Raw genomic sequence first — 12,645 nt, forward strand, 5'->3', positions numbered from 1 at the left:
GACTTACTTAAGTCGCCTTTCCATTGACATTGCACAAATGTTCCTCCACCTTCTGTCCAGATTGCGAGTAGCCTGCTGGATAGAGTCACACTCTGCTTCTGTGGCACAAGCATCGCAGTCATGAAGAAGCACTTCACACAGATTGAGAACAGATGCCACTCCAGTGCTGTGTTTCTCTATGTCCCTCTGAAGTTCCTGCAGGTGAAGAAGCTAATTCTTAGGAGAAATTGTAAAACATGCATAAATACAAATGCATTTCTCTTCTACTCATTAAAAAAAATTAATAAGCTTGCAAACAGGAGAAAAACATCCAAGGAATACCTATTAAGAGACTGCATCTGTGCAAGTGGTGTTGCAATGTTATCAATGAGGCCAGGAGAACCTGGCAGCATGCACAGCTCTCCCAGGGACTACAAACACCAAACCATCACCTGGGACAAACTGCCAGAGCTCTGCATGCTCAGCTGAGCATCTTTCACATACATTTAATCAACATCACCAATAAATGGCGGAGTTATTCCCAGCCCTTTCTCATTATCACAGAGAACGTAAAGCAGAAGTTAGTAAGAGAAGTGTGACAAGAAAATATGTTCTTATCTACTGTGAGGGTTTGGTGGAAGTACCCTTTGTGAATCTATTCTTCCCCCGGTGAGCTAGCTGCAAAGTGGCCTGTTTGACGTGGATAGCAATATGATGTTCTGAAAACACCTTCCAGGAGGAAATGAGATCTCAATGTAGACTCTAAAAACTTCAGCAATTTTGAAATGAAGCAAGGTCAACTTCTATCAATGATCTGGTTTGGTTGTTTGTGATAACTGGGGTGGGACTCAATGAGGTAATCTATTTCATCTTTTCATCTGTGAAACAGAAGACTGTCTTCTGAACATCTACATGAGACCATCAAGTGGAAAATCACAAAGTTTTCTTCCTCAGCACTGGCCCTTTCGCTTTGACCTGCCTGGAAAATACTCTTTCATTGTGATGCCCAAGTGTTTATTCTTCTTTCTACCCACCCTGAAATGTTACATAAGGGTGGATACTATAAACAGATGCAATACTCTGTGAAACACATACTCCAGACAGCTATGAGACTTGAGGTTAAGCAAGTTCAGGTAACACAATCTCCTCTCTGCTCTTTTGGAGTACAGCAGTAGTGAGAACTGGCAGTTGGTGGTCCTAAGGATTCCTAAGGTTTAAACTTTTTTACTTACCTAAAGAATCTTTTCACAAGCAATGTCTACACTGTTTTTTCTCCATAGCCTTATATTTCTTTTCCAGATTTTAAAATTTTCTATGTTTATTAGAGAACATTTAGACTTCAGGTTAGTTCACAAAGGAGCATCACTTTTATGCACTGCTGTCACCCACATACAGCTTATTTTTTCCTTTATCAGCCCTTTTATCCTTTATCATATTGTATATGAACAACTGGTAGCAGTCCGAGCAGGGAAGACAACATGACTTCAGTGGAAGATCAAACATGGAAAGCAATGTAAGATCACTAACAGAAGAAGAAAGAGGGATTCAAATACTTGAGAAGATGGCCAATGTACTGGCCTTTTGAGATGCAGTGGATAGTGATAGAGCCTCCGACTAATAAAAACACTGGTTGCTATACATTGAAGGTGGGTGTTTTTTACAAAATCATTATTATAACCATGGCTTGCAGTGTTATCAAATCAAATCATCATATAATTTTCAAACAAGGCATCCTCCCAGGACAAGATTCACCTCTATTTCTCCCCTTTGGAGTTCAAATTAAACCACTCACATGTCTACAGAATATCACTGCACACTGTCACTGCATGGAGATCACCACAAGGAAACAGCAGAAGGCAGAGATACACCAGTCTCCGTGCCCAGAATAAGCCCCATAAGAAGCAGTTGTGACAAACTGTGGGATGCCTACATAGGGATGCTAGTAAAAATCTCAAGTATCTATTTTGTTGACAGCAAAGTTTAGCCCTGCTCAGCACTTTATTGTCTCAGAAACACCACTCATTAGTGACGCTTGTGTGTTATAAATTCTTATCCCTATGTAAATTACATATAGAATATTAACCAGCAGTTCTGCACAGCCATGTAGCAAATCAGTTGGGGAGCCAGCAAAAATTCTGAGGGGGTTCTTAGGTCTCAGTCCCACACTCAGATTAAAAGAGCAAAATGTCAGTTTGTACAGTTCATAAATTAATTACCCCCAAAACATTCTGGCACTCCTTTTCCCATGCATTTCTTTCTCCTGGAGAAAGGACTCAGGAGAGCATCTAACTCATCTCCAGTGAGGCACGAGAAAGGTATTTTTGCTCATAAATAACCAAGAGGAACACAACAGAACAACAGTCCTCCCCAGCAATGTACTTCCAGGTAAAACTGCACTGTGCAGTGAAGTGGAACAGGAAAGAGAAAGTATAGTAAATCTTCTTAGGAGTAATATTAGTTTTAATGCCAAAAAACAGTTGATTTTTTTTCTGCCAGTTCCAGTGTTGACTCTTTTGTTCTAGCACTGCATAAAGGCTTTTTGTGCTATAAACCAACCAATTTTAACTTCACGTATATAGCTCATGCATTTTTGCGTGCAAAGTGATTCTCAAACAAGCTGCAAAATAAAACCGAGTTAGAAAGGTTGCTAAAAAATAGTAATTTTCAAGCATGTGCAAAATTTGCAAGGTCTAATAGGTGTCAGTTTTGCCTCTGGGAACAGACAATTCAAACAAACAAAAACCACAAACCCCAAAGGAAAAACAATTGCAATAACTCCTTTAGGTTACATCTCTTGATGCCTTACCTTTCTTGAAAAGGTCAATCAGCTCCTGGTGGATTCGATGTCAAAGCCAGCAGAAGGCTCTATAAGTGACACAGTAAGTACCACTTGCCTTGATATTTAACACTTTGCCTCATGCCCCCTCAGCATTGAGCCAGGTATGGGCAGCCCACGGACACTCTACCTTGGTTCTCCCCATGTCATCGTGCACCTGATAAGTGTGTTGTATTTTACCTGCTGTTCATTTAGCTTCCTTTGTATCTCCTCAGAGTTACAAGTTTCATAGACGATAGGTTTGGACAGCTCTGACTCAATGTGGGCAAGCCAAGATCTCAGGCTACTCATGTTTTTATCCAGCTGCTGCACTGCAACGAGGGTCTCCTTCAACTTCTTTACCCTGTAAAGAAAAAGAAACGGCACTATAAGTACACCCCGAAGGAGAATTTCCACAGTACACGTTTCAGAAAGTTTTCAGAGAAACTTAGCTTAGATGGCTAGTTCTGTTCTGAAGATTGCCTTTATTATGTACCAGAAATATATTATATGTGCAAATAGTCCTGCATTCATAGGTTGCAGTTAAAAATTAAGAGCTTACTAATGCCAGGCAACATTGTCAAAGCTTCTCTACCTTATCCATTTAACCAGTAGTAGTGGTGGAGTGCACTGAGTGAACAGGCCTTTTTCACCCCGGTGATTTCTAAACATTGAACTACGTATCATAGGAAGATTTGGGTTGGAAGGGACCTTTAAAGATCATCTAGTCTAACCCCCTGCAATGAGCAGGAACATCTTCAACTAGATCAGGTTGCTCAGAGCACCATCCAAGCTGACCTTCAATGTTCCCAGGGATAGGGCAACTACCACCTCTCTGGGCAACCTGCTCCAGTGAAGACTTGTCCTTGAGTAAATGAGTTTTAGAGAGAGAAATCCAGCTGAGAACTTGGTAGGAATTCCTGAATCCCAAGGGCTGCTTTAAGTTGTTCTTGGTGTTAATGGACTACTTCAAATTTAAACAGATGAAATTGAAATGTAACTGCATGGTGATTTCTAACTAGTATTTTTCTTGAGACCCTGACCGTATAACAGCAATGGCCAGGAAAAATTATATAGTAGGATTTTTTTATTCAAGGGAACATTAGGTTTAGAGAGTGAGGAAAATGTGACGAAACCCTCATCCTATCTCGGCCTTTTTTTCTTCAGCCTGTATCAACTGCAAAAATGTTTGTCAGTAATTCCCTCCTTCCTATCCCCATGTTACATAACATACATTAGTGGGTTCTGAAATTGTTTCTAAGCTTGCTTTTTTTTTTTTTTTCCCATTTATGTAGTACCACAAACAATTTTAAGTAACATTCCCTTTTATGCTTCTATTGCTCTTCCACTTCAGTGTTTCAACATCAGAAAGCTTTAAGAGATGAGTGCAGCTGGGAATAGACTGACTAAATCGGGTTGAAAAATACAAGATTGCCATATTCGTCAAACAAACAAAATGCCACCTGACTATCCTATAATTCAAGCAGAGCAATTCACATTCTTTCCATAACACTAACCAGCAAATTTATCAAGTGTTTCCATATTTAAAGCAGCTGACCATTAAGAGTCTAATGTGGAGGTCCTTTTCTTACCAAAGAGAAATGTAGAGATCTTAATGTCAACTTAAAAAACTTAGAAGTCAAATCTTTCAAATTTTTGTCTCTTTCTAGCCCTCTCTTTCGATCACAGGTGGTCAAACTGTGGCTCTAGCACCAAACACACTTAAGAACAGTTCAGATGCATCTTCCTTGCCAGAGCCTCGTGACCAACAGCGGCAGGGTGGCTATCCGAAAAAACACCTCGGTAACTGGAAAAAAATTTGGGTAATGTGAAAGTCTGGCTATGAAGGGATTGAAGTCAACACAATCATGATCAAAGACTGCCCCTGTCCCCATCATCAGGTTATCCCGAAACACAGCTATGTGTTTATCCTTGGAGAGATACAGCAGAGCAGCCAACGTCTCAGGGCATTATCTCCTCATTACCTACGGTTGTACATACAGTGCTTTGTGGTTTTGGACCAACTGAAACTTGCTGATAGGGTGAGCAAGAATATTGGTTGTCACTCTTCTGGAACTCACATACAACTTTTCAGTCTCTGACATTAATTAAGAGGAGTGAAATCCTGCCCATTTTCTGCTTAGGTTTTCTAGGCTGGATGTCACTGACCCTTTGCAGGCACACTGGACTGGGAAAGGGAACAATGAGTCATGTCAGCCCTGTGCAGAAGCAATGCAACCATCATTTGCAAGCCCAAGCTGTGGACCAGGCTTCTCTTGTTTGCAATTGTGTAGTACCCTCACCTCTGTGCTGGATTTTATTTACATTTTGCCTGCAACACCTGATAAAGGGCCCATCATTTAGAAAGGGCCCTCTTTGCCTCAGGCAGACTGCATGGGAATACATCCGGGCCAGAGCAAAAACGAACCTCGTCCCAAATAGAGTTATTTTCAGTCACATGACCTAAGCTACCTCAGAGAAAAAGGAAAAAAGTGCGGCATACTAAAAAACCACTCTAACCAAGCCCAAAACCTAGTGCTAAACTGCTCTCCCACCAAACTGTTGCAATTCTCTGCTCCTAAATTCCAGAAGTAAAAAAAAAAAAAAGAAAAAAAGACAAGGACAACTCCCTTCCAGCTCCCCACTACATTTACTGTTAACATTGTTCTTTTTTTGTACCAAGTGTAATGTAACAGGTTCCTTGCCCATGGTACAAATAGAAGCAAACAACAAGTGCTTCTTGGAGTATTCTGGGCTTACTTTTTCTGACCCAACTGCAATAGTGTTGTGCCTCTAGCTACTCTGAAAACATATCTGCAAACAAATAAGAGATATAATCCATGATGCTTCAGAGTTTTCCTTCTGAATTTTAGCAGGCAAGGTGCCTATGCTCTTCACCTCACTGAATACTGTGCCTGTGTACAAATAATTACATAATGTGTGTGCAAGAAAAATACCCCTCTTAAAAACATAACAGCTCAAAATGCTGTCTTTCCATGCTAATGACATGGCCTGAAAGCTAATGAAAGTAAAAGCTCTGCTTAGAGACAAAGGTGAAATTTATAAACCATTCAAGTATATGGGATCCTTAGCCAACTGTAATTTTGACCTTTTGAGATTTCATTTACAAGATTATGTTTAAATAGTTAATTATTCCAATAATCATCTCATGCTTTTGTTGCAGCACTATGCACGTTACTGCAAGAAACTTGAGATAACTCCTCTTCTTCATAATGAAGATTCTGCATTGAAATCAAAGAGCTGGACGCATGACACAGTCGTTTTAGAGGCTGTTTTTTATGTAACACACACACACATATCATTCTTACTACATTTTACAAATACTTAAGATTCCCAGAAAGAAAAATACTGCAGAATTCAATTGTTTGTTTTTATGGTTTACTGACAAAAACTCATACGAAACTTTGAATGGGCTTATGATGCTTATGTTTCCATGTTCCAACTACTTTACCTCAGTTTCTCCAAGAAAGTAATAACTTTAAAATGTCTATTATACATTAAGAAAAGGCAGTGAGAGAATAACTTGAGCTGAAACTAAGCACAAATACCTTTAATTCAACTAGTGCTAAATTAGACAGCCTTAGATTCCACTTAAAAAGGAAAACCCCTGTAAATACATCATACAGAACTCATAGCTACTGCATTAGTCACTTAGACAGCTGGTTACTAATATTAAACTTTAAAAGCAACATGAAAAAAGTCAGTAAGAGCATGTTCTATGAAACAGTGAAAAATTTTACATTGTTAAAATCAGTTTTTAAAAAATCAGTTTTAAAATAATATTTTTGTGATTAAAAAAAGCTTTATTGTCCAAAGTACAGTAGTACTGCGTATCAGGACACTAGCACCGCCAGTTATATTTGCTCTTCAGATCACAGTTGCCTCTTTCAAAGAGTAAATTTCTAGAACTCTGCGCAACAACAACAAAACTTCTAGAAAAGATAATGTGAAGAGGGGAAAAGAGAAGCTGAATCAAAAATCCAAGGTGATGAAGGCTGAGTTCAAGCATTACATGCAGTTACAAAAAAGTCGTTAGTATGTACAGGACAGATGAGCTTTGAGAAGTTAAGTCTGAAATACTTTCTTTACAGCCTCTCTCCTTCTCTGCCTTTCGCTTGTAGCCATGCCCCTTTGATGACACAAACAGTGAGCAGACAAATACAAAGTCTGCTTTCTCTCATGTGCGTGCATGCTCTTGTATTTAAAAACAGCAGTAAAACCAGTCTACAGTTTCTTTCAGACAGCTAAGAGATTTTACTAGTTCTAAGTACACATCGGTAACAAAAAAATGTTCTGGGATCCAAAAGTACTAGCTGTAAAATAAAGTATGCTGTTATCACTGTCAACTATTTTTAAACTGATCAGGAAACAGTAATTTCTAGCTAAGGTAGTGATTTCTACATATCAATATTTCAATTAGTTACCCAGCAACCCGAGACTTCAGAAAGAACCGGATCAATCAAAAGCAAACAAAAATAGCTGCCTGCCTTGTGATATCACAATTACAGTCTGGGAGATCTGAATCCACACTGCCGTCCTCCGCCATCCTCACAGCATGCAAGTCCTCTGCCACCACCATGAAATTTTCCAGCATTAAAAAGAAGAACTTCCACTCCAAAAGCCTGCAAACACTATGCTTTAGGCGGGGGGAGGAAAGGGGACACACTTCTCTTTGCTGCTGAGTACTGTACAGAAAATGTTGCACGCCAAACAAATGTTAGCAGCCGTTGCCTGATAACATGAGACTGAATGGCGACAAGTGGTCATGTTTCTAAATAAAACTTGCATTCATCACCATGTGCCAGACTTGAGCTCCAGGAATGTGGACCATCAGTGCTAGGGGAAGGGATGAAAACACATACAACAAAGCCTTCTTTGCAAAGCCTGAGCATTTGCAGCAATAGCACTGCTTCCTGGCTGTAAACATCTGTAACATTTTTTTTCACCAGGCTGACATATCAGAAAAACTCATCAGAAAGGATGAAAATGTTCTAGAAGGACAGAAACCAAAGTCTCCAATGCAGAGACACAGCTACCTGTAGCTGACTCTTCTGCAGTTACAGACCTCCTCAGAATTGAGAGGCAATTAAAAAAAGTGGGTAAAGACACACAATGTGAGAAAGAAAGAAAGAGGCTTTTACAGGCAAATGGAGAAGTTCCACTGCACAGCGTAAAATCAGCAGGTAAAGATTCAGACTGGACGCATATTACTATTCTATATTAGTAAAGCATTTTCATAGAGCATTTTCTATTCGTTCACAGCTGTAGGAAACAAATCACTAAGAAAAATGCTCCAGGCCAGGGATGACTGTAGCTTTGCAGAAAAGCACGCAGTATCTAATAATTTATTAATGCTGTCAGGGATCCAGAATATGAAAAGATGTGTTTTATTCTCAACACCGGAACAATTAATCTGCAGCCAAAAATCACGTTATAGGATGCATTCCAAACTCCAAAATGTTACAACAGGAACGCACCCCAATACATAACAACATATTCTAAAGAGCCTTTGGAGCCTTCTAAAAATTATCGTGAAGGATACAAATCCCTTTGTCCAGTGGAAATTAACCATCAATACAAGCATTTTGTACATACATTAATCAACAACTTGGGCTTTAACTGCTATCAGCCTAAGACCTACAGCTGAACTAGCAAGATTTCCACAACCTAGCATCAAACCTCTCCACCATTTACTTGGCAACTTCAGCAATGCAATGTTCAAACTTTGCAGAGTTTTTTTTCACTTCAGTAAGTACTGGAATGGAAAGGGTGGTATGTTTAATTGCATACGGTAGTGCTGAGCATGATAGTTGAGAAGGCTAAGTTGAAATGATCTGGAAATAAAAGTAAATAAATATTTTACATAAATTAGTTTAGTACTAGGACTTGAGACCCTCCTTCATGATAACAGAATGAGAAAGTGTAAGTGTTTTTGCAATTTATATCTCTCCAAGAATGATACAGAATCCTGAACCCTACCTGTCCCTAAAGGGGACACTAACCCCTAATACTGAATAGACAATACAGATCTTTTTAAGATTTATTTTGCAGTTTCTGATTGCAATTGCTTTTCACTGGAAGCTTCCTGAAGTTATTATTTGAACATTTGTCTGAGTACATGTTTCAAAGGACAAACACAAAAATCCAGTAAATATACTTTATGTTCAACAACTGTTGACGTATCACATCCTCTGAAACCAGCAGGCTCCTCGACCGTAATGCACCACTTCCTGACTTAATTATTCTGTAAGAAATATACAGCGTTCATTACTTTGAAATGAACCACTATAAAAGGAGCTGGAGCCACCAGAATGCTTCTGCTTACATAAAATTTACTGCTCCCATGCTTACAAATTTCAGAGCAGTAATGCAGTAAAACCATATGAAAAAAGAATGAATGAAAAAAGATGACAAAAGTAAACAAACCCTTTTGCTGCTAACAGGACTAAAGTATGACTAATTCATATGTACTTACATCACAGAAGTGTAAAATATAAAGCGTATGTACATTTTATGAAGTGCAAAACTGGGACTAAATTATTGTCAGTAATGGAAGGCAAGCTGTAGCACAACTCAACAGAAAGTATTTCTTTAAGTTATACAAATTGCTGTTATTTTTTTGCCCGTGAGTAAAAAGCATCTTTAAGCCCAATATACATATGTCTACCTTCAGTTACTCTTCTCCATCTGTGAAAAACTAATCAGGCAGAAAAACTAAGACTTAAGTTTTGGAACAGCTCTTCTCAAAATCCATAATTACAAATGCACTGTTTGAATTCCTCTGCCATGAATTTTTTAGAAAAACTACACTTGCACCCAGTTTTAAGCACCCATCTGAAGTAAGATGGTACTGGAGCAACACTCACTAAATCTGACTGCGACAGATCCTATGTCATTCTAGCAGATAATGCTTTTAATTGACTCTTCTAGAAGAAATGATGTCAGGTACTGTAAAGTAAAACAGGAAAGTAAATTTCACAGAAATGTGTTGATGGTTAAGAATAAACTCATTGCACAGTTAATGATGAAAAGGCAGACAATAAAAAGATTTTAAATTCATGACATCCAGCAAATTAATCTGTCCCACATAGCACTTAGAAACAAAAGAACTGCTTTACCTGGCTGCAATAAGATCTAGAAGATGTTGCCACCTGTCATTGATCTTGCCAAGTTTATACTCAATCTCTGATGCTTTGCTCTCATGGCTGGCTTTTGCAAGTCGCTCTCCCATTTGCTGGAGCTGGATTTTGTTCTTCTGGGCTACAGCAATTTCCTCTTGATAATCCTGGACAGTAAAGAGCAATCAGAATTCAGGGTACTTATTCTGAATACACTCTGCTCTACACTTCTAAATGAACCATACAAAAATACAAACGAATGTTGTTTTTTTGGTAATCAGTACAGTGGAGAGACGATCTCTTAAATATTAGATGTACATCCACAAACAACTTTATCAGAAGAATGAAAAAAACCCACCCCAAAATGCCTTCTAGAAATATATCTGCTATAGTTAAAATCATTACAGGCAATTCTGATTGGACATTTAGTAAAGCATTCAGATGCCTTTCACTTTGCATTCAGTTAATTTTCTGGCATCCTGGAAGGTCCTACCTCAATGGAGAAGGAAAATGCTCCATAGTGAGAGAAGAATACAAACCCACAGTCTTACTGGAACTTACAAACATCATTGTAAGGTAAAATCTCCACTTCAACCTACCTCAGTATCCTCTTTGCAACACAAAACAAGTAAGCAGTTAAAGGACAGTACTCAAGTGCACATGCACTACACTATACCTTTTTAAGTTTCTCAATCATTTCTTCTATGAGGATGTCGCCATTTTGAGAAACCTTACTTTCCATTTGTGTCAGCCACTCACAGAGCTCCTTGTTCTTCTCACTGAAGACAGCCCACTCATTCAGTCTCTCACTAACTTGTTGTCGACGTAAGGAGACCTTAAAACATTTGCAGAAAGTAAATAAAAACAAAATAGTGAAGGCATTTAAGAGATGCTTGGAACACTTTGTACTTCATTGTGAGCGCCTCTGGCCCTGCAAAAGTGTCCCAGCTACTTACTTGCCAGCTGTACTGCAAAAATCTTTGTGTGACTCTCTGTAAGTTTAGAGGTAAATGTTAATCTTGGGTTTCCTGTTAGCTACATCCTATGCATAGAGAGAGGCACCCAAGTGTTACACTCAGTACCCTGTCAATATCTTGTTTTATAATGTCTCTAACCCAAAGATTTCATTAGAAGATAAAAAATAAACTTTCTTACAATTTTTGCTCACTTACAAAATGTTATAAAGTATGTTAATAGTTTCTTTGTAGTCTAAAAGATTAAATAAAAAAGGAAGATATGAATGCTCGACAAAAGCAAAAACCAAAAAGATATATACATATCATAGGCCAAATTCCAAAAGACTGTGTAATTTGTACATGAGCATGATTTGTAAGTACAAAGCTAAATCAAAGCTATTTTGCATGAACAATTTTCTATGAGTCCCAATACCCTAATTCATAGACGACTATTTCTCCTGAATGGGCAGGACACCTTGAGAGATTCCAAAGGACTGAGATGTGCCCCGACAGGAAAGAGTAGGCATAAAAATCAAACAGGCTAATGCTGCAGTTAGTGCAGGAGGAAGGAAAACATTGCTACGTTTACAAAATTTCTATAGCAGTGGTACCGTCTCAGTCTATGAATAGTAATAGACAGACAATGATGGACATTGAAATCAAAATAGCAGCAAAGGGTGAGCAGCAAAGTCATCTCTCCAGTTTCAGACATTGGTACAACTACTTACTTCCTCCCCATTGTAATCTGCATTGTTTCTGACTTTATATCAGCATTTCAGCTGACAAGATGAAGACTGCATCTCCTCTTTCATAAACAAAAGCGGTGTGTTCTTTAACTACCATGTTAAGTTTAACAAGGGCATATACATGATGTCACATTTCCTTTCTGTGGTTCTAAACTTGATGGCAGCTTTCCGGAAACAAGCAACAGTTGAATAGTGTTGCACTAGGTTACATCCTGAAACATTCAGTACAAACAAAACTACGGTAAAACTTCTTTACTCGACTCCCTCCTTTACCACAAACACACTTGCAGCAACTACACTGTAGTTTAGATGGAACTACATCGGGCATTCAAATGCAACTAACTCATAACAAGATCTGTGCTGCTAACTGTGAAGCATTTTTCCTACTTTGGGGTGTTTTTGAAGCCTTCCCAGGTACCTTGCACGAGGTAACTATTTCAGAGTTAGCCCTGGTATATCTGGACTGCAATCTCTACTGAACCACAAAAATAACATGAGGATAATCTGAAAAGCTGTGTGAGGGAGACTCCACTACCTGGATTTCTAAGTGCAAAATGGAGGCTAGAAACACACTAATAGCATGATGTGCCTGAAATATCAAGCAATACTCCTCAGCTCATTTTGCAGCCAAATAACCCTCAGACTGCGAGAAATGTAGACATCAAAGTCGAAGAAGCAGAAGCTATCACCAGAACTGAACGTTCAATACAGTAATGTTGAGCGGGGAGGGGACATCCTCTCTGAGCACAGCTCCTCCACCAAAGCATAGTAAACTGTATTACTCCTATGTTTTCCCCAGCCAGCCATGCCACATTCCCACAGCGTGACTCCTTTGCTGTTATTCCAAGGCTGCTTAAAGATGCCCTCAGAGCCATGACAAAGTTCAAGAGATCTGGAAACACTGGCAGTAACTAAAGGAAGCCTTTCAGCGCTGTTTTCCCTGATTCATTGAGAGTTCAGTTTTGAATCTGAGTGTGCCTACATGCATCTCTTCTAAAAGCTGCCTCGGC

The 12,645-nt window shown here is 38.9% G+C and overlaps 1 protein-coding gene across 1 annotated transcript in view; it reads right to left on the reverse strand.

Annotated features, from left to right (window-relative positions):
• SYNE1 (spectrin repeat containing, nuclear envelope 1) overlaps positions 1-12,645 on the reverse strand; it is a 247,402-nt gene that overhangs the window by 27,369 nt on the left and 207,388 nt on the right. Inside the window, exons 124-127 of the mRNA XM_009884058.1 lie at positions 10,610-10,768; positions 9,934-10,100; positions 2,996-3,158; positions 8-195 (exon numbers count right to left, since the gene is read on the reverse strand). Coding sequence (XP_009882360.1) covers positions 8-195; positions 2,996-3,158; positions 9,934-10,100; positions 10,610-10,768 — 677 coding nt within the window. The remainder of the gene's footprint in view (positions 1-7; positions 196-2,995; positions 3,159-9,933; positions 10,101-10,609; positions 10,769-12,645) is intronic.

This window comes from Charadrius vociferus, unplaced genomic scaffold (genome assembly GCF_000708025.1).
Source record: "Charadrius vociferus isolate BGI_N301 unplaced genomic scaffold, ASM70802v2 scaffold494, whole genome shotgun sequence".
NCBI classification, from domain to species: domain Eukaryota; kingdom Metazoa; phylum Chordata; class Aves; order Charadriiformes; family Charadriidae; genus Charadrius; species Charadrius vociferus.